Source organism: Alligator mississippiensis, chromosome 8 (assembly GCF_030867095.1).
Source record: "Alligator mississippiensis isolate rAllMis1 chromosome 8, rAllMis1, whole genome shotgun sequence".
In the NCBI taxonomy this organism is placed as follows: Eukaryota; Metazoa; Chordata; order Crocodylia; family Alligatoridae; genus Alligator; species Alligator mississippiensis.
Window position 1 is genome coordinate 12,865,902 of NC_081831.1, and position 21,984 is coordinate 12,887,885.

Here is a 21,984-nt window from a genome sequence, read left to right on the forward strand (position 1 = left end):
TCTGCTGTGTGGCTCTGCTGCTTCCTGGATACACTCTCCCTACAGCAGGCTGTGATCCCAGACACATTGGACAGCCCTTGAGAAGCTACGGGCTCACCCAGTCATGGTGTTCACTTGTTCCCCTCCTCCTCTCACTGCAGGTGGCTGCAGACTTGGTGCAGGAGATCTGTGAGCAGATGGCGGTCAGCGAGACGCAGGAAATCAAGGAGTTTGCTCTTTTTGCCACTAAGGACAATGGCAAGCAGAGGGCTCTTGTTGGGTGGAGGACCTTGTACCTGTTGAGATGAGGTCTCCATGGGGTGGGGTGGCACCTGCATGTCATGGTCATGGAATGACAGGGTTGGTAGGGAACTCAAGGGTCATTCTGTGTTACTTGCTCCTGAAATGGTCCCCTCCACTGATTGCTACTGCTATTTGATGCTGGTATGTTCTGGGGTGGGTTGTGCCTGAGTAAGGAGAGCTGGGGATCCCAGGTCAGTCATTCTCTCATGCCTGTGTGTGCAGGGAAGGTGGCCAAGGCAATCCGTCCAGAGGAGTACATCCATGACTATCTGCTAGAAGACACTTCATTGAAACTGAAGATCCGCAGGCTCACCTGGAAAACCCCACTGCACTTTGAGAACGAGGTTTACATCAGCCTCCATTATGGCCAGGTGAGAGCTAGTGTTGGCACTTGCCATGCAAGTCCCAGGGGACTCCTGCACAGTATGTGCCTGGAGCAGAATCTAGGTTTCACCTACACAACCAAGACATCTCTCTGAGGAGCCAAGTGCCTGTGGGCTCTTGAGAACTTCCCGGGGGCCTCCTACAGAGACCAGATCAGTGATTGTCACACACAGTATCCCACTCTTAGGAATTGCCAGTGTTCATCCTGTGTGGTGTTTCTGGGCATATGCGTATGGGTAACACTGTAGAGAAGCAGGGGAGCCAGTCAGCTCCTGATGGGATGGGGTTGGATTTGTCCCTGCTTGTTGTCGGACAGGGTGAAGCTCCAGTGAGAGCTGCTCACCAGCAAAATGACCCAAGGCTTTGTAATTGCCAGCCTGCAGTGCAGCTCCTGCCCACTACAGGAGGAGCCCACACTTGCCAAGGCCTGGTGTGCAGGGAGAATGCCAGGCCAGCATTTGGGCTGGGTTGTTTGGCATTATTATTCATGCCTGAAGGACCTCAACACTGACAAGTGCAAGGTGCTGAACCTGGGGAGGAAGAACCAGCAGCATACCTACAGGCTGGGGAACTCCCTTCTCGCCAGTGCAGAGGCAGAAAAGGATCTTGGAGTCATTATTGATGCCAAAATGAACATGGGCCGACAGCGTCGGGACGTGGTCAGGAAAGCCAACCGTACCTTGTCATGCATCCACAGATGCGTCTCGAGCAGGTCCAAGGAGGTGATCCTCCCCCTCTATGCAGCACTGGTCAGGCCGCAGTTGGAGAACTGCATCCAGTTCTGGGCGCCGCACTTCAGGAGGGATGTGGACAGCATGGAGAGGGTCCAGAGGAGGGCCACCCGCATGATCCGGGGGCAGCAGGGCAGGCCCTACGAGGAGGCTAAGGGACCTGAAACTGTTCAGCCTCCACAAGAGAAGGCTGGGGGGCGGATCTAGTGGCCTGTTACAAACTAGTCAGAGGGAACCAGCAGGCATTGGGGGAGTCCCTGTTCCTCCGAACACTACCAGGAGTGACTAGAAATAATGGTCACAAGCTGGCAGAGGGTAGATTCAGACTAGACATCAGGAGGCGCTACTTCACAGTCAGAGCAGCTAGGACCTGGAACCAACTTCCAAGCGAAGTGGTGCTGGCTCCTACCCTGGGGGTCTTTAAGAGGAGGTTAGATGAACACCTTGCTGGGGTCGTTTGACCCCAGTACTTTTTCCTGCCATGGCAGGGTGTCGGACTTGATCTGCTCAGGTCCCTTCTGACCCGACCAACTATGAAACCTGCCTCTTCCCACCAGGATGAAGTGGTTCCATGGATCTTGTCCCACTTCATGGGTCATGCTGTGCCATGGCTCCATCAAGCAGTGTGTTAAAACTGCTTAAGAGGATTGTGGTGGTGGCAAGACCAGACTATGAAAGGCTCAAACAGGGGTTTGGACTGGACCCAGAACAGCCCCTGCTCACAAATGTGTGCTACGAGTTTCCTTGGGTCATGGGCTATTTAGCTGCTGGAATAGGGTCTGCAGCTACTGGGCATATGCATTGACAGGATCTACATATATAGCAGGAGGCTGCACAGACCAGCTCTTAGCCACTGATAGCCTTAACTGGTGTCCCTTTGCTGTGCTTGCTCTTAGGTTCTGTCTGATTACTTGACTGGGAAACTGCTGCTGAACTACAGCAATGACCTGGAGAAGCATGTGGGCACCTTGGCACTGTTTCAGCACTGGGCCAAGAGAGTGGACTTACCACCCTCCAAGTAAGTGTGCCTCCAGTAGAATTTTTATGGGACAGTTAGCCAGGAGTAGAGCTGTGCTGTGTTCAGCCCAGGGTCCCAATGCTGAGGGTAGCCAGCACCAAAGGAAAAGTGCATGGAACCATCTCATGGATGATGAGGAATCAATGAATGTCCTCCTTAGCCAAGGGACTTCCCATAAGCTCTCAGCCCCAGTGGCAACTTGTGTCAAAGTCCCACAGGCTCCTGATGAGGAAGTGTTCTCTCTGAACTTATTGCCCTTTGATTCTATAGAAATGTTTCCTTGTTCATTTTCACTGGGACCAAAGCTCTCACACTTGAGAACCTAATGTTGGCCACATCATAAATATGGATGAAGGTGCCTGGGTTCAGCATAGGTCTATGGAAGACAGCTGGAAAAAAGGGCCTGAGAGAAGAGCTTCCGTACCTCAGCTGTGACCTTCCTGTTTGGGCTCTCCTCAAGTGTCTTCATGTGCTCTGTTTGGTTGGGTGGTGTTGGCAGGGAGCAGGATCATCTGAGATTCCCAGGAGACAGCAACAGTAGAGATTGAACTGCAGTGCAGTGGTTGAGATCTTCTGCACCATAGGTGCACATGGAGTGAAGTGTGGGTTGGGGTGGCCCTTGAGAAATGCATCATGGTCTTACTACAGAGCTTGACCCTTCATTATAGTAGTTGCCTCTGGGAAGGTCGTTTCACCAGTCACAGGCACATTCAACTTCTGTGGGAAAGAAACGTATGTCCCCCATAATCTCTTCTGTCTTAACTCTGGCATAACCTATTCCACCTTCCCCTGGCCCTGCTAATCTCACATCCCTTTGATCCAACTAGTCCTGGGTGGTGATTCTGAACAAATCGTGTTTGGAGGGGTCTTACATTCTTTGCTTCTCTGAACAGGGAGGCGATAATGGAGTACACCCCAAAGCAAGGGCTTCCACCCATCAACATGCAGAATCTCCAAACCACTGTCAAGCAGCTCCTGGTAACCACACGGCCACTTGACCCAAAGGAGGCAAAAATCCATTTCATAGGTGAGGCTGCCACAGTGGTGGGTCATGGGAGAGGCAGGGCCCCCAGCAGTAACTTGATCCCTGGGCTCAATAAATGCTGCTGGCTTCTAGGTGCAATCCACATGGTGGATAACAAGCAGGTAGTCAGGACTAAGCTACCCGAGGCACACTGCTGCAGACCAGCGTGAAGGCCTTCTCAGCTGGGTCTTGGGGCCTACCAGAGCCCAGATTCCTGCATGTGCATTGAGTGAGTTTGGGTTTGGTTTTATGGTACTCTGGCCGAGTTCACCAGTGCAACTCCCTTCCCATAGAGCATGTGGTCCAGCTACCACTCTTTGGCTACAACATTTACACTGTGGAGAGGACCAGTGACCAGAGGATCCCTGTACCCTGTGTCATCGGAGTGAACAGGGAGCAGATCATCCTGGTGGACAGGGAGACTCAGGTATGTTGCCCTTCTGCCTCTCCCACCCTGCTCCCTCCAAAGCGCCCCAAAGCTAGTCACCCTGTGTTTTCCATCTTGCATTTACTTTGACTTGAGGAACCGGGTGATTAAATTAGAACAGCATCTAACCAGTGGCAAAGCAGGTGCAGCTGTGTTCTTCTTGTTCCTGGTGCCTGGCAGCATGACCCCAGCAATGATGTCAGCCAGGTTCTCCCTTCCTGCCCTGGATTGAAGCAGGACTCATCTCATGAGCCTAACTAGATCTTTGTCTTTGAGACCTTGACTGGTTAAAAACTTCCCCCTGTGGGGTGCTAGGGACATGTAGCTCCTTGCAACATCAAGTCCGAGGCTACCTTGGCCTCAAACAGGCCCTCTCTCTTTCTGATGGGGTGGTTCTCTCCCTGTGTACAGGAGATCCACTTTGTCCTCCCACTGAAGGAGATGCAAAGGATGAGAACCTTGAGGCCCATGGATGACTCCGGGCCACCTGGTCTGGAAGTGAATTACGGCACTGCTGAGGATCCCAAAACCATCTGGTTTGAACTGCAAAAGGTAAAGAGAACAGCCTGAGCCATTGCCACCTCCTGGCAATTGTAGTATAGCTACCATGCTTGCTACTACATCTGGATCACCTACATTAGGCTCCTACAAGGAATCCTCCTTTCCCCAGACCCACTGCATGTCCATGCTATGTCCAGCCAAGGCCCATGCTGATTTCCAGGGAAGGGTGCTACTGCCCAATTCTCTGAGAGGTGGACTGTATGGATTGCACTTTCTAGCAGCTATATTCCAACCAGAGCCAAACTATGTCTGATGGGGCACACTGGAAACCATAGGTACCAAAGATCCTCCACCCCTTTGCATTAGAGAGGATGGCAGCTGGGTGTCACCTAAAATGCACCATTTCATTTGAGTAGGGCATGATGCTTTCCTCTCTAGCCTTATCCCCTGCAGTTTCCAACCACAGTGCTGCACATGGTACACATACCTTTGGAAGGAGGGGAAAGGAGCGGAGATTTACTGGGCAGGACCAGGGGATTGTAGTACCAGCAGGGTACTTGCAGGGGAAGAACTTCAGCAACTGGATCTGCAAGCCTCTGTCTTTTCTGATCCATGGGTAACAAATACTGAGCAAGTTGCATGCTCTAGGCAATATCAAAGCCCAATCTCCCCGCCCAGCTGAAGATGGGGTGATATGAACACTAAACCACTGTGTGCTGCTCAGAAGCTGTGTTGCAGAAGCCAGAAGCACTCAAGGGCACAGGCAGCAGGGCCTATCCAGATGGGAAAGAGCCCAAATTGACTGGTGCTGAGGGGGTCATCTGTAGCAGCTGCCCAACAGGGATACATACGCTGGTCTCGCTGCCAAGTGCAGCAAAGCACTCCAGGCTTGTCTGTGCAGGGCACCTGGAATGGAGGGGTGAGTCACCTAGAGAGGTGACAAGAGCCCCAGCCCCCTGGATGTGTGCTCTCAGGCTACACAAATTTAGGGCCCTTCTGTCTACTTTAGGAGCACACAGGGCCCCATTTGCTTGAGTTCTGGTGCAGCCATTTCTCACTGTTAAGCAGTTTACTCCACCCTAAGAGCTTGTCCCCAGGGAGGGAGATTAGAGTAAGCATCTCATAGAAGAAGCTTTATTGCAAAATCCTTATTGTGCTCCGAGTTCACCAGACTGCTTTTTCCCCCACTAATTTCCCAAAGTTGACCTGTTCTCCTCTTTATGCAATACATCCTTTGATGGTACAAATGCTGTTGCAACAACATAATATAATGCAAGGTCCAGGTGACAGTACAACTATTTCCACCTCCCCAACTACCAGCCCTAGTGGTAAAGAAGCCATAAGATTGTCCAGAGAACACACTGAGGTGAAGCCTGTTGAGTTACACGGGTTCTTAAAGCCTGGCTACCGTCTAGGAAAGATCAGGAGTAGGGAGAAGACTTTTCCCAAAGGGAAGGTCATGACAGGGGCAAAAGAAGACAGCAGTTCAAGACCATAGCCAGTTAAATAGAGATCAATATGGTCTGTCTGCATCTGAATTTCCTCAGCAGTGCCAAAAAAAGCAAGGGGATGGGAAGGGGGCATAAAATGAATGAAGTAGAACTTACTCAAGCTGGTTTCTATCCTGACAGGCTAAAGAAATGTATCATACGATCTCCATCATCTTGGATGAGGGAGAATTTCAGCTTTAGAGATGCATGCCAGCCCTCTCTTTGCTTCAGCTCTGGACACCACATTAGCACTCCTGGCATGAGCTCTGACAGTGTTCAGAGGTGCCCTCCCTTCCCTGCTGCCCAGGATTGTCACCACATCTAAGTTCCATCTTCTATCCTGCCTCACTACAACTCTGAACAGCCTCCCCTCGTGCACCCTACCATCTCTTCGGACCACAGAGATGTCAGCTGCCTTCACTGTCCGCTGGAGTTGTAGAGGTGCCCCACCCAGTAAGCCTGGCTTCCAGGAAGCAGAACAAGATTGGCTTTTTTCCACAGGCTCTGAGCCCCACTCCTAGAACAGCCAAGCAGGTGAAAGTAAGGAAGGGAAAGGCCAGTGACTTCAGGAAACAGCAGGGGGTTGCCTGGGGTGGCATCCCTCCCATGCCAATTAATCTCTCAAATAGTAACAGCAGCAGAGACTGGTGCTTTTCAGAGACTTTGCATCCCAAGGAGAAACCAGGGCTCAGATATGACTGCATTTGTCAGGGGTGAAGTGCCTGAGACCAGCTCCTACTCCACCCTGAAGTGCAAGAACTGCCCTGGCCCAGATTCCTACCAACAGAAACCTGCCTGAAAGCATCCCCGTAACTCACAGGACAGATCAGCATTAATACACAATCATGACACCTGCCAAGGCAGAGGTTGGGTTGCATTGGTAAGAAAGTTTACTGCTAAATTGGTTTACTATTAACTGTACAGTATATGCTGCTTTTTCTTTCTAACATAGCCCTCACTTAGAATTGAGATACAACATCTGTGGATACCTGACTGAGTTCTTAGCCTATCTCCCCACTGGAATATTATGGATTGGAGGAAAGAAATGCAAGGTCCTTAATTTATTTTTATTATTTTGGATTCCCAGTTGGACTGATGAGGTTTATGCTTCTGCAGAAGCAAAATTAAATTTTTTTTTAGCTGCTAAAGAGTAAGTTTATTAAAACTAGTAACTACATAATACAGACATGTGCATTGCCTTAGAAGGGCTAAGAAGCACCTGCTTCAGGGGAAGGTGGGAAAGTATGAGCAGAAGGAGTGGAATGTGGACCATGGAGTTAGTTACAAGTGGGCAAAGACAAGGGCTGCTGGGAGACGAGCGTGCACATTTTCAACTGGTGGAGCTGGGAATTGCTGCTGGCCTTACCCTGCCTTCTCCTAGTGCCCTGGAATGGGCAGATGCAGCCCTATGGCAGCAGAAATGAGGGGAAGAAGTGCTACCATGGACAGCAGAGGTAAGATAGTCTGAACAGCTTTACACATCTTTCTCCTTCCAGTTCTCTTATAAGCTCCTAAGGGCCTTTCAGTCACCAGAGTGTGCACCTGCAAACAGCAGGTCACCACAGAAGCACTGCAGTGCATGACACTAATATAACCTAGAGCACCTTGGAGGGCTGTAGCAAGGCAGATAATCAGCCAGCAGCACAACTTCTCTGCTTAAAGATCTTGGCCAACTCCAACAGGGCAATCTCTACTCACCTGAAGTTTGGTGGGACCTTCAACTGCAATGCAAAGCAACCATCTAAGACAATGGCTGAAAGATCCTAGCATACAGTGAACTGTACCACACACAACTTTGTGCAAGACAAAAGGCTGAGCCAACTGGGATGTGAACCTGCAGTACAGGTATGCTTCTAGCACAAGGAGCACGGTTGCAGGTAGGCGTATTGTTTGGGACCCAGCACCAGCTCCTGCTCAGTTGTGCACACCCCTCAAACCTTACTCTCTAGGCTAGGGAGTTTCTATGGCAAATTTTAGGCCCACCGCAGAGTGCCATTTCCTGCTACCCGATCCAAATCCAGCTGGCAAAGCAGTACTCATAGGGGGAGAGAATCTAGTGTTTCCTTCCAGCAGACATTACCTTTCAGTAGCCTAAGGGCCTGAGCCCTTCTTACCTCTTCATTCACCATATGACACCTCTTGCATGGTCAACAACAAATACATTTCAGTAACAGAAAAAAGTTCTGTGTAGAATGAAACAGCAAGAACTAAGAAGAGAGCCTGTAGCAACAGTCATATTTATTATCAGTTTGTCATGTACCCTTCAGTACATATAAAAAGCCCAGTTTCCCCAGGTACAAGCTACTTGAAGCTCATTCCTCTCCTGGCTTCTCAAGCAGTGGGTCAGTCTAGCAGCACTATCTTCTCTAGACAAACAAAGGCAGAACCCAACAAAACACCAATGTTCCTGGGAGCCAGGTTAAGACTTACTGTCTCCCTCCACTTCGGGGCTTTGTGCAGATAGAGTAGCTCCTAGCATACTCACAACAGTGGGTGTCTAGTCAGCATCACTCTCTATATTGCAGTCCCTAGGCTAGGCACAGCTAGTTTATGGCTTTTAGGAAAATGCAAGGGGGGGAAAAAAAGGTCACCCACTTTGATGCCAACCCCTTATAAACACAACCATTTGGGGAGGTTAATACTGAGAGAGCAGCCAGCCAGTCTATTATAGGGCAGTAAAGCCCAATTTGTATTTAAAAGGGCAGACAGAACTACTGGCAATAAATTACATCCAGGCTTAAAAGAAACGAACACAAATGAAAAAAAGACCTACTAGGGCCCCTGGTTCTAGCTGCTGCAGGGTAGAACTGTTTTCTCTTTCCCTTAGAATAAGTGTCAGGAACATGGCTGTCATCTCCCACCAGTACAAACCCTGAGCAAAACACATGCAGCTGAGATCTCAGCGTAAGGCTTCTTTTGGTAAAAATGTAAATAAAGTTGGGGGGTGGGTGGGGGACACTGCCAGGAAGCAGCAGCAGCATCCCAGCCACATCCATCTCCATCACCACCTGCCGTTCTAAAGCCCTTCTCAAACCACAGTGGGAAGCAGAGGTGGGGGGCATCACAGAACACCTGAGGAGAGCAGCATTAACGATGGCAGACCTCCAAGCAAGGGCTGACGAAGATGGCATTGTCCCTTCATTGCTGGAGAATGCCTGCAGGCAAAACCACAAGGGTCACTTTCCTAGAGATGATGTCAGGGCCACCAAGGTGGCAGAGATTCAAAGAACCAAAAAGCAGCAGGGCTGGAAAGCTCCCCTCTGCATCTCCATGAAACTCCTTGGAGTCCAGTGACCACAGGCAGGAATGGAGCCAGCAGAAGAGCAGGGGATCATCTCTCCAAGCTGGACAGCTCCTGCCAGTCTGCCTCGTTTTCACACCTGACCCTTGTTTTGAAAAACTCCTTGATGAGTCTTTGCGCTTCTTCTTTAACTGTAGAGAGAGGATAAGGCCCCTTTGAAGAGACAATCCTGCACCACCCCTTGCCCCAGCTGGGTCCAACATTCTCCTTACTTTGAGAGAGCATTAACCCATTTAGCACCTAAGACACCCATGCACCAACAGTGGCCAACTCACCCGTCTTGCGGATGGGGTTCTTCTCTCCAGTTAGTAAGTGAGAGAGGTGTCGGGCAAACCCCTTAAATAGATCCTGAAGTGTAGAGGGAGAAGCAGAACGCAACAGTCACTTGCTGCTGAAACCATCACCATGTCAAGCATGAACATCTCTAAGTTGTCCAGCACCTAACAATGCAGGTGAGCATTAAGAGTATACTATTTGGACTGCACTTGTCTACAGAACAAAATTGGAGACCCATTATATTATGCTTTGTGCATGTATACACATATAGGTTGTGTCCTGAAGGTCTTGGCTAGAACAGACTGGAGCCAAACTTCAAAATTCAGAAATCTGACAGGACAAACATGACGTGGCATCAGGGTCCCAGACACCTCTGGCTACAGTGACTGCACCCTGTCTTTGTCTGTAAGGGAGTTTTGCTTCTTGGGTCATTAAGACAGCTGAACTCCACTCAGGTTGTGCATTATGTTCAACCACCACGTGGCAGGGAGTCCTTACAATCAAACATTAGCAGCCCACTGAGTCCATGCATCCCTTCCACATCCCAAAGCCTTGTCATGATGCTGTTGCAGTCTCCTCCTGATAGAGGAAGCTATAGATTATGTCTTACCTTGGAAGCAAATTTGCCCCCCTTGTAAAACGGGGTCAAATACTTGACGACTATGTCTGCTGTCTCCTTGAGGGACACGCCTTTGGTAACTGGCTGGATGGTCTTGGTGGTTCCTTCTTTATCAACCTCTGACAAACTTGGATCAAAAGTCACCTTCTTCTTTACGGGGCCAACACCTTTGCCCTCTGGCTGGGACAAGATGGAAGATTTGCCCGCTGTCCGCAGCTTCTTTGCTGCGGGGCTCTCCATATCCTAACAACAAAGCAAGAACAGTGCTTATTCATGCAGCAGTATCAGACCCCTAAGGCCCATGTTGCCTTTAGAGAAACAAGCATCCTTATCCCACCCTGTAATCTCTCACTTAGAGAATATCATTTCGAGATCCATTTGACTGGCTCAATCTCCTTCTGCAGAGACGTGGGAGAGGAGTCGTGAAAGAAACCCTCTATGATCGCTACGTTTAGGATTAGCTTCTCTTAAGACCAGTGCATCTAACTGCATACAGGAAAGAGATGGGAAAACTAGTTTGGATGGCTGTAGGGAACGGGTCTCCTGGACAGAACTTAGCTGGACACAAGGCTATTGACAGATTCACATTGGTGCCCCATGCATGGGCAGGTTCTAGAGCAATCGCGCATCAAAAATGTAGGGCTGGGGGCAGCAAGACTGGACAGTAAGTACTAACTGCACAGATGCCCATTACTGGCTGGTCCATAAAGGTCAGCCTTGACGGTTTCTCCGTGAAGGCAGCAACCACCATCTTATTTACAGCAACACAGAGGCTGTAAGACCTACTCAGAACCCCCAACTACATGCTGTGAGCCTACACTTAACTTTAAGTATCACCATCCACATTTCATAGAGAGGAAGAAAAACAACCAAAACCATCACAAGCCAGAGGCCTAATTTCCAGACAATTGAGCACAGACAGCTTCAGTATGTTCTGCCCAGAGTTGGTAGTGTTCAGCATCACTACATAATCAGGCCAGAAGCAGCTTACCCAAGTCTTGCAGCACCTCTTGTACTAGATCCTAGGAACTCAGGCTCCCAGTGAGAGCACATGCCTATGCTCTGCTGCAACTGGAACAGCACTGATCCCAGAGAACTATTTTATCAGGTGAGTTCAGACCAGGAGGGTCATGCCCAGGGAGATGCAGGGTGCAAGTCAAGTGATGGAGAACAGAACAAAAAGACTCATTAAAGTCTTACCTCCTCTGGTCCTGGTCTCTTCCCAATCTGACTTTCCCCAGCAGGAGCAATTTCAGCTTCTGTAACAGCTTCAGCACTGTGGGGAAGGAGAGGAGAGGAGGACGAGATCATTTCCTTTGGTTTAATTATTCCTTGACAAGGGCTTTTCAAGTGCTGATGGCTTTACCAGAGATTTATAGCAAATGACTGCAACTGCACAATGGACTTCCCTATCCCCAAGGTGGGGTTTTAATACATATTCCCACCTCCCCCCAGCACAAAGGGGCTGCCTGGGTTAATCAGCCAAAAAAGCAGATGGGGAAAAGGCCATAGCAGGATTGAACTGAAGCAGAACCTCAGAAGCCCTCACCTGGGTTTAGCATCACTATCTTGCTCTGCTTGCATGGGTGCAGATCCAGAGCCCTGTTCGGTCTCTGAGCTCTCAAACCCGTCAGTCTTCCTTGACGCAGGGTCCTCTGTCTGGGACTGCCCAAGCACATTCCCTGCTGACACCCTGTTGTCCTCTTGAGTCTCTTTCCTTTGAGGTTCTAGCTTGTCCTGCTTCTCTTCCAGAGAAGACTGAGGTAGTTCATTCACAGGAGAGCTGTCTCTCTCTGCCAAGATGTGTCCTGAGACTTTTGGCACTGCTTTGGAAAGTGAGAAGAATTTGGAAATGTCCTGGGATTCTTTTCTGGCTGCTTCTGCCAGCAGCTGCTGCTTCTTGGTGGGTTTTGCCTTCTTGGTAGGGTTGTCCCACAGGGAGACTTTGGAATCGTCATTGGGCTGCTGTCCCTTGTTTTCAGGGACTTGTACCGCTCCTCCTGCACTTGTGCATGCTTCTTTGGTCACCTTTTTTTCATTTTCGAAGCCAGTGTCTCCATTACCCAGTCCTGAATCACATGGGTGGTTGCCTTGTGGGCCTGCACAATCCTCTTCTTCTTCCACCAACTTTGCTTCACTCTCCTCCTTGGTCTTCAGCAGTTCTGAAGCTGTCTGGAACAAGTCAGAACCCCTTCGAAATCCAGCTCCCACCCGCTTGGGCTTGAACTAGAGAAAGAAGGAAGCCAGACAGACAGAGTCAAGGAGGCCCAGTCATAGACTCATAGATGTTAGGGTTGGAAGGGACCTCAATAGATGATCGAGTCCGTCCCCCCCCTCATAGGGGGTCCACTCCTGCTTAATAGCCCCATGCCTGCCAACTTCAAATGAAACTTGGCTCCTTCCATCACACGCACATAATTCCCTCACAGGCAGCTTATTCTGTGTGGATGGCTTATTTTTGAGGTGAGACCTCAGCACTGATGCCAGAGAGAGCCTGCTTGGTTTTAAGGAGGGGATGGACAAAGGCTGAATTAATGGTCTCTCCCCACCGAACAAAGAAGAGGCCCCCAAAACAAGGGAACAAGCAATTACTTGAGGCAAAAAAAATAAGACGGGTTCCAAGGCACGAGAGCTGAGTGGGAACACTGGGCACAGAGCTGTGGAGACTGTCCCATGCTCCATGAAACAGTGGATACCACCACAACTCCCACCCTGAGCTTCCTCCTCCTGATCCGACAGGCAGCCACTTTGGCCAGTGCCAGAAGGAGGCTCAGGAGGTCTTGTGACTGTGGGGCTACAGATGGGCAAACACATAAGAACAGGCTGGTGGAGAAGTGCAGTGCTTCTAAAACTCTTGCTGAGGTTTGGATTAGAGCTTGCTACATTCTACACGTACCAGGATCTCCGCCTTGCACACAATGCAGGTAGCAGAACATGTCAGTGCCCTATAGCTAACACAGAGGACATCAGAGCCATAACCCTGTGCAGCAGAGTTCCTGCCAGCACAGGAAATAGCAAGACAAGCTTCCTCCTGCCAAAATGCTTCTTCCCAACCAGTAGAAACCTCTGGAGTGTGGGGTAGTTTAATCCTAGAGTCTCATTCAGTTCCTGGAGCCCCTCAACAGAAGCTACCAAGCAGAGATGCCAGAAAAGGAAATGTGCCCACTAGGAAGAATCAGCCAAAGCTACAAAAGATCTTGCAAGAAAAGCTGGCCCACCCCTTATTTTATAACCCCATCTTTATACATGTCCTGCTGGGGCTGCAGCACAAGATCGCACAGCTTAGAAAAAGGCTTGGATGGCTTTTTAGCTAAATCAAGGATTTAGCACTCTCAAATGGCCAGGTGGCCACCAACTCTTACATCTTCCAGGCAGGAAGGAGGCTTCCATTACCAGCAGGAACCCTGTAATCCTTCTGGGTAGTGCCCTTCCATACTTACCGAATAGACTTGGGATGCTGGGAGAAAACCATCTTCCACTGAGGTTTCTGACTTAATTTCATGGCTGCTGTTGCCAGTTCCAGCTGAATACAACTCCCCATCCTTCGAGGCTTTGTTGATTTCTGCTACCTGGGGTTGGAAGAGAACAGGAACATTTCCAGAGGCTGGAGTCTTGAAGCTGTCCTCAGTCTCAGCATACCTTGCTCCTGCCTTAAGGGTATGAATTACCCTAAGGCAGCACAAGTTTACCAGCCAGACTAACCAAGGATGTTTGTGTGTAGTGATGGTGCAGAAAGATCAGGAGAACCCCCTGCCCCTTTTATAGTCAAGCCTAGGTTATATACCTGCAGATATTCCCGAACCCATGGATGGGCTCCAAGCTATGTGCAGTGCAGGAACACAGACTGGACATGCTCAAAGGGAATCTACCCCTTTCTTTCCCCCTTGAGTCTGACACATGCCAGATTACAGATCTACAACAATGAGGAGCAGGGAGAAACAGCAGCAGCCCCTACCACTCTGCTCCCCCAGCACAGCTCTTACCTTCTTGAGCACGGTTGCCTTGTAGGAGTTGGCCATTTTACTGGTTCTGAACACCTGATACTCCATCTCCACTGCACACGTGTGAGGATCTGACCTGCACCACAAACTTCAGTCACACCTTTGTGCTTGCAAAGAGGTACTGAGGTTCCTGAAGGGTCTCCCCTAGGGGCACGGGATTCGCATTCTTTGGGCCATATGAGGATCAGAGCCAGAGAAAGAATGACAGTGATTTAAGCCTGAGGATATTTAAATTCCCTGGTGGTAGCCAGGGAATGGCTTAGTGGAGGCAGCAGGGAGCAGGAGCCAGAATATCTCCTCTGACATACCTAGTTCAGAGCCAACTTTGTGAAGTGCACTGTCTCCCTCTATTGGGGTCAGTGAGAAGTGCAACCCTGAGAAATACCACCAGTTGAGCTAGATAGGGATAACAATGAGTCCTGATTCTCAATCCCGTGTTTTAAACACCCTTATAAAAGGGGCCTTGGTGCCGTTAAGCAAAGCCGAAATAAACTCTCATGCCCAACAAGCCAGAAAGAAAAGAGGGACAAGACTTTGCTCGAGTCTTCTTGTAGAGACCAAGAGAACAATTTGCAGATAGTGGTGACAACTGTCATCCCTATGATCTGGCTCAGAGCCAGGAAGGCCTTGCTGCTTTGGACCTCCTTTCACGTTTTATACCCATTTTCTACTGGTGCTGCCTTCTGGTTGCTGCTCAGAGCTTCTTCCAACATCTTCAAGCAGTGTTCTCGAGCCTGAAAAGAACAACCAGAAGGATATCCTCTTTCAGAAGTGATGCTGTTTTTTTTCCTAACCCTGGAGACCAGGAAGGAGCAAGCAGTAGAGGCAAGGGGTGAGAAGCAAAGGGCTGGAAATATCAGTCTGAATTCAAGTGCCTTCTCCTACCTTCACTGTCAGTTTGGAGATCTTTCTGCTGGAGGCATCCTTCAAGGGGCAGCTTTCGTCTACCATAGAAGAAATGTATTAAAGAGATGTTTCCATCTCCCACTCCTTTCCCCATCACCTCCCAGCATGAGGAAAAAGGATATTCTAATGCCTCTTGGACTTGCCTTTCCCACAAGGCCACCAGGGCAGTTACAAAGTTATCCCTTTCTGCAGAGGGGTTACACGTTCCAGAAGAATAAGTGAAAGCTGAAGTGAGAGTCTGCTCACTGGGGTAGGGACCTCTGTCTCTAGTATGAGACTTGCTGCTCTTCACAGCACTCTCAGTCCCAGGAAGCACTTTCAAAGCATTCAGGTATAAGGAAAGACAACCTCATTTGAGACTGTCTTTCTTTGTCATTTCTATTGGGCAGGCCAGTTCAAACAGATGAATTCTATACCTTAGCAAGGGCAAGGCTAGAGTTGGACTCGGACCAATTCTTCCAATAAAGAGTTCCACAGCCAGCAGCCCACTGCTCTGAATTAATGCAAGCAATAGGTGCTAGGTACTGGAACCAGCTGTGTCATCTCTGGATTAGTGAACCAGTAAGTAATCATTGCTGGTTATCCCTGAAGTTGATACTATAGAAGGCATTGGGTTTGCAACAATGGTCAGGGTTCATCTTTCCCAGGGAACTCTCTCCTTGTTGGGGACCCACTGATAAAACAAAAGCAATAGAGAGTTCTACCTGGAGCGACAAAGGCCTCCTTCTCAGGCTCCCTGCCCTGCATGAACACAGAGATTGGTCAGACATTTCCTTCTCCACTGATGTATATGAAGAACACAGGACACCTCAGATGTAGCTCTTACCACCATGTTCTGGAGAAGAATAGTGCTCAAATTCTAAAAGGGAGGAGGTGGCACCAAAAAAGAGAACACCTGGGGAGGGCAATGATTAAGAGTTGCAATGGAAAGGCCAGACACATGCTGTCGCTATAGATGAGAGAAAGATCAAACGGGAAACGCTGCTCATCTTCTAGGGAGAGAAGAGGCTGACTAGGGCCAAAGTACAATATTGAACAAGCTAAGGAATCAAATCCCCTTTACTAGTCCAGGGGAGGGGCCAGCTCATGGACAGAGTCAAGGAGAATTTCTTTACATAATATGGTCAGTCCACAAATGAGAAGGAGAAAGGCAGCAAAAGGAGCAATTTACAGAAACTAGATAGAGCAGCAGCACAATACACAGGAGTGAGTAGCAACAGCTGCTATTCAGGAGCTGGGATAGAACGGCCTTTAATAACAGAGTGCCGATGCTGATAGGAAGCGCCACCTAATAGCCCGAGCTAAAACTAGGGCACTGGACTCCCAGGTTCCATTTCCAGGGCTGGTATCAACTCCTTGCGAGTTGTGATCTCAGGCTAGTCACTTAAGCTCTTTATGACACCAGCTATAGGTGGCTGAAAGTCATCTGCACTGGCCCTCCCGGGCACTGAGCTTGTGGATCTCACCTCACCTTGCGCAGACTCATCTGCTTCTTGTAGAAGTTGTTCCACTCCCGTTTCCGACTCTCCTCGCCGGCTTCATCCCCACTCCCACCGCTGCCTTCGTCATACCTGGGGAAAACAGGAGAGTTAGGAGAGGGATACAAAGCCCTGCAGAGGAAGCAGTTGGTACAAAGTGCTCAAAACCTGGCTCACTTCAATTATTTTTTCCAAAAATACTCGTGTGTGCAGACTTCCACTGAGGGCTGTGCTACTGCGGATTACCTTTCAGTGACTAAAAGGGTCAAAGGACACGCATGGGAAATTACTATGGAGTAGCCAATACATTGTAAAGCCTTTCCTTCATTCACCTCATAGCAGCTTGTTCATTTGCCTGGGCCTTTAAAGCTTCCTCTTCCACCCCTCCTCAAGTTGAACAATATTTTCTTCCATTAAAAGGCCTACCAAAAAATCAATGGGCCAACAGTGCAACAAACAGCTCCCGATCACCAGAGGCATGAAGAACAAACAGTGCTGCAGATTGAGAGACAGCTGCACAGGTGGAAGTGCGGAGGGACCGAGGCTTGACAACACAATAGCTGCAGCCCCTCAGTGCTACCCGCCTTTCATTTAAACACAAAATCCCTTTGTGCCTGGAAAAATACCTCGTGTGTGCTTGGCACCAGCACCCAACGGTGATAGCACTTCACAGATTCCACCCCACGGCTCCATGTTTCCACAGAGAAAGAGGTTAAGCAACTCGCTTAGGCCATACTAGGACTAAGCCCTAAATGTGTGACTGGAGTCTCTCTAATGGTTAGTGGCCTAGTTCAAACAGACCTTTTTTAGATCAGTTCCCCGAACCACCATACCTCCTACAGGGCAGTCAGTTGTTCTCGGGTCAGCCAGAACAGCTTCTGGCTCCTGGGGACATAAATTCGAGGGAGGCAGCCAAAGCAGGCGGAAAAAGAAATTCCAGTCCCCGATGCCAGAAGTTACAGGAAAACGCCGCACAAACATCTGCTGAAAACAGGAGCAGCTGGGCTGCCAGCAGGGGAAGTCGAGGAGGGGCCCCACTCTCTCCAGCACAGTTGGCTGCAGTCTCAGGGAGGCCGAGCTATCAAATTCTGCTGTTGAACTGCCTACCTGACAAAGCCTCCGTAGCCTCTCCTCCCTCCTTCGTACAGCTCCGGGTCGTAGGTGCCCCGAGATGAACCCGCAGGTCCGATGCAGGTTTTGCTCCAGTTGTTGCTGCAGCACTCTAGTGAGTCCAGCTGCTTTTTCACTGCTCCTGGGTTCTTACAGTAATCGCAGCTCTTGTTACAAGGAGGGGTGGCATCTCCGAAGTACTTTGCTATTGCAGCATGACGACAGCTAAGGACAAGGGAGAGGAAGGGATCAGGATATGCTGAGAACAAACTGCCACCCCCTTTCAACAACCTAAAAGGTTAGGATGGGTCCAAGATAATACACATCCAGATCACTTGTACACACATCCGCAGGATTTTGGATACATCTACAGATCTCATGCTGATGAGCTGTTCATTTTACAGCCTCGTGGTCTGAAGATGGCCCAAGCCAACATATTTCCCCAAGTACAAAAGAAAAACATTGCAGCAATAAACTGATCAAGACCACATAGAAAGGAGGTGCAGAGGATGACAGGGCAATTTTGCCCCCAGCTAGCATGCATTTTGGATTAGGAAATCCTGGTGGCCAGAACATGGCCAAGACTCCAATAGCATAAAAACAAGCAATAACCACCCCCAGCCCCTCTGCTCTCACAATATCGTGCAACCAGTTCTATGAACCAGCAACTAGATTTTTCCCAGACTCTTCAAAGATTTCTGCCATTTCTTTAGAAGCTCAGGATATGAATCTGTTACAGTAACACGGATAGATTCGCCCTGGCAACACAGGCATGGGAAAAATTCCACACCCAGAACATCCCACACTTAAACTTAGTGAAGGCACCATCCGATTTGGCTGGAGAAAGAGGGAGAAGAGACAAGTCATTTGTAGCTGGCAGGGAGCAAGGAGATTTTTTTTTTTAAAGTTAGATCACAATAGCTGGGCAATCAGACCAGGGCTACTGGGAAAGGGGGAGATGAAGGGGGTTACCTAAAACAGCATACAAAAATTAAAAAGGAGATAAGAGCCCATTCAGACATCAGCTAATTTGCTTCCTGTGTATAGGAGTAGCTCTTTCCCTATAACCTTCTCTGTTTATCCATAAGATGCCCGAGAGCAACTTGTCATTCTAACATATATCTGTTGGGTGGATAGCAACCCCTGCACAAAATACATGATGTGCCTCACACATGGAGTAGGATTTAAAGCACCCCCAAGAATCCTTTTGCTGAAAAGGCAGGCATAATCTGTTGAACAAGCCAAGCGTATGCATGGGCACATGCAACCGTCTCCGAGAAGAACTCTAAGTGCGCTGGTGTATGTAAGCTCACGTACTCAGCTCCTGGGTGGTTAAGCAGTGAAATAGGCTACCTAGAGAAACTGTGAAATCGCCATCCTTGGAAGTTTTCAAGAGCAGGTTAGAAAGACACTTGGCTACACTGGTTTAGCCGGGATAACACTGTCTTGAGCAGGGGGGCTGAACTAGATGACCTTGCAAGGTCCCTTCCAGCCCTACTTTCCTATGATCCTATAGTACTATTTTAATATACATCACAATACAGTTCAAAGTAGACCGGGCATATTAGCATTCACCCAGAGGACAGGATTCAAAGTGGTTGCTTCATCTCTTCTAAAGAGTTTACCAGAGCCCGGCTCAGCAGTGCTACATGGATGTTCTGGCTCTTTGACTCCATAACAAAGTCTGCAGGAGTTGGGAAATGCAGAAGTTGAATTTCCAACAGCACTAGCTCAGCCACCTTGAAAATCCTGTACTTCTGCCTGCGCCGTTTTTGACACTGGTGCTCCACGGTTTGAATAGGAAGAGGACAGTGGGCTGCTGGAACAGTAGTCTCTGATAAATTGCTGATTGAATTTGTCTAAAACAGTCGTTCCCAACGTTTGTGTGTCCAACGGCACATTTGAATTTAAAAGAAAATGCGGCGGGTACCAATATGAATAATAATGTTTAGAATTTAGATCAATCTGATCATCTCATCCATTACTTAAAATTGCATGAGATCTGCAACTTCAAAATGCAGCTTCCCTTTTCTTACAAAAATATTTAAGTAAAAAATATTTGTTGGCATAATGATTTTTACTGATCGTGAAAATGCACGCAAGCACCTGAATAAACTGCTGGGGGTGCCATGGTGCCCACGGGCACCGCACCGGGAACCGCTGGTCTAAAAGGAACCTTCATCTCCATGTCTCCTGAACTGTTGGGCTCTCAGCAGTGAAACAAAAATGCCTTACTGGAGATTTTGCATTTGACTGCTCAGAGAAACCACACACAAGTTCAGATGTTTGACAGTTCCCCTACCACGGTCCTGCAAGCTTTGTGCTCTAACCCCATTTGAGAGTCACTGACAGGTCTTTCAAGTTGTACCAGGTGGGCCCCGCCATCCTTTGATGCCAACAGCACACATTTGGCTAATTGCGAATATACAGCCGGCAGTGCTGAAATATGCAGCTGGAGAAGTTTTCTTGAGATGCCATATTCAAATAGTTATAACTACTTGTCAAAAGAAAAGCCCTTCAGCGAGAGCTAAACATTTAACAAGTTTTGATCAGAGCTCCTTTGGCTATAAAAGAGAGGAAAAGGCAGAATGCAAATATTTTTTTTAAAGAGGAACCATTTCCTTCCTTGTGCTTCAGTTGGAAACTTTGATGGGGATTTTACTCAACCCCCCCTTGTAACGCTTTTTAGGACCCTATCTTGTCCTGATTAAGCCCCTACAGTGATAGGCACTGTACAAAAACAGGGCAAGATGACTGTCAAACTTAGAGAGTAAAGCATACTAAGTGCTTTGAATTTTCAGCTGGTGTCTAATTCCACCTTCTAGTTGCAAACAGCTGACGACATACAGTACAATTCTGCTGTCTGGTACGCAGCTGCAGCAAACTTGCTGCATGGGGCACCTGCAAAGCAGAGCAAGCTTCAGCAAGCCTTACACAAATGATTTGAGAAGGTAATTATTGAATTACAAGAGATGGGGCATTTTCTTCTCTACCAGAAGTGCTTGGGGTTGGCAGAGCAGCTCGATTTGCTGAATGGTTGCAGAAGAAATGGATCCAAGGAAAAATCTGCTCCATAAGAAACTCTCTCTCTGGGGCAGGTCAGAACATGCCAGTGATCTAAATGGGGACAAAAATGCAGCTGCTATAAAAACAGGTGCATGGAGCAAGACAGGATTGCTTTCTCTAGAGGAATTTAAAGAGTAGCAAGTGGATCAAGGAATTTCAGAAAGGGTCCACACAATGGCTGGCTGTTCACGAACAAGCACAGCCCAGGGGGGTTAATTTATCAAGCAGAAGAAAACCTCAGGAGCTGGTGAATAAGAAAAAGCAGCAGGCTACTGGCAAGCACAGTGCCCCAGTAACGGAGCAAATGTGTCAGGAGGAGGCCAGCGCTACACAGGTAAAGCAGGCTGAACAGTGAAGCAGTTGTGCTGTACGGTCCAGGTTACTGGATAGAAGGGCGACTACAAAGATAGCTTTATATCCCTCTGCACAGCAGCACTGATTCATTTTGGGTCTTGTATTCAAAGAAAGGGTTCCTTTCACAACTGGCAGCAGGGGGGGGAAGACGCATTTGATTCTCTTTCCCTGCCTTTCCAAAGGAACTGCTGAAGCTGGCTGCCCAGCCAGGGCCACATGGCTACAGAAATGTCACAGGGCGGCTGCGACTTAGTCCTTTGTTCCCTAAAAATCAAGGGGAGGCATTATTTTCTCATTAGTCTGACACCCCCCCCCCTCCTGCTCAGCTCAGAGTCGGTTGTGGCACGCACAGTGGATGGCCACGGTCCCTCTCCCCCATCAGTTCGACCGACTGAGGAAAGATGTTTCACGTAGATTTAATCCGTAGAACCAAGGTGCAAGATTTCTCGCGGGAATGATACAACTATGTCCAGAGGGCCTTTGAAGTCACCAGCGTTCAATGGACATTTGCAATCCCTCATCTGCCTACTGCAGATATAAACCTAAGTGTTCGAGCTTCGCTACAACCTCTGGTAGCTGCTAGTAACATACTGCTTTATGTGAAGGAAGATATCTCGCTTGCCGTGCATTATCCATGGTGGGAAAGCCCTCTACAGGCCTATATGATGATAATTTAAGCCCATCATCTCAGCTTCCACTGTCAGATGTCCCAAACTATCCAGAGAAGTCTTCATCTCCCCCTGGAAAGAATCCCACAGGCCATCTAGATGCATTTAGCTTTTTCAAGGTTCAGTCATTTTTCATTATATTAAATTACCCCCTCCTTGTATTAAGGGCCAGAATGACAAGCAAATACTGATTGGGTTTCAGTTGCAAATCGCCCTGCTGACAACATCACTGCAGACAAGAAGGAGGGTGGATACTTACAGCTGTTTAGTGCCCTGACTTCTTCGGCAGCAGATAAAAGCAGATAGCATAAAGTTTCAACCTCCTACTCACCAAACGATCTACCAAGG

General features: G+C 48.7%; 2 protein-coding genes across 9 annotated transcripts in view; one reads left to right on the plus strand and one right to left on the minus strand.

Annotated features, from left to right (window-relative positions):
• Positions 1–7,005, plus strand: part of MYO15B (myosin XVB) — a 73,508-nt gene extending 66,503 nt beyond the window's left edge. Inside the window, exons 59-65 of the mRNA XM_059732983.1 lie at positions 141–237; positions 505–653; positions 2,294–2,415; positions 3,309–3,442; positions 3,733–3,866; positions 4,278–4,418; positions 5,999–7,005. Coding sequence (XP_059588966.1) covers positions 141–237; positions 505–653; positions 2,294–2,415; positions 3,309–3,442; positions 3,733–3,866; positions 4,278–4,418; positions 5,999–6,058 — 837 coding nt within the window. The 3' untranslated portion in view covers positions 6,059–7,005. The remainder of the gene's footprint in view (positions 1–140; positions 238–504; positions 654–2,293; positions 2,416–3,308; positions 3,443–3,732; positions 3,867–4,277; positions 4,419–5,998) is intronic.
• Positions 7,006–8,075: 1,070 nt separating this feature from the next.
• RECQL5 (RecQ like helicase 5) overlaps positions 8,076–21,984 on the minus strand; it is a 48,535-nt gene continuing 34,626 nt past the window's right edge. For 5 of the 8 annotated variants that reach the window (XM_014601915.3, XM_014601916.3, XM_019494297.2 and 2 more), the window contains 12 exons: positions 17,546–17,773; positions 16,432–16,531; positions 15,665–15,701; positions 14,940–14,998; positions 14,715–14,788; positions 14,037–14,130; positions 13,494–13,622; positions 11,603–12,279; positions 11,254–11,329; positions 10,045–10,296; positions 9,434–9,506; positions 8,076–9,289 (listed from right to left, as the gene is read on the minus strand). In XM_014601915.3, the coding sequence (XP_014457401.1) occupies positions 9,189–9,289; positions 9,434–9,506; positions 10,045–10,296; positions 11,254–11,329; positions 11,603–12,279; positions 13,494–13,622; positions 14,037–14,130; positions 14,715–14,788; positions 14,940–14,998; positions 15,665–15,701; positions 16,432–16,531; positions 17,546–17,773 (1,900 nt within the window). In that variant the 3' untranslated portion in view covers positions 8,076–9,188. Of the gene's footprint in view, positions 9,290–9,433; positions 9,507–10,044; positions 10,297–11,253; positions 11,330–11,602; positions 12,280–13,493; positions 13,623–14,036; positions 14,131–14,714; positions 14,789–14,939; positions 14,999–15,610; positions 15,856–16,431; positions 16,532–17,545; positions 17,774–21,984 lie in introns of those variants that run through there. The other 3 variants (XM_059732132.1, XM_059732131.1, XM_019494298.2) reach the window with 3 other exon arrangements.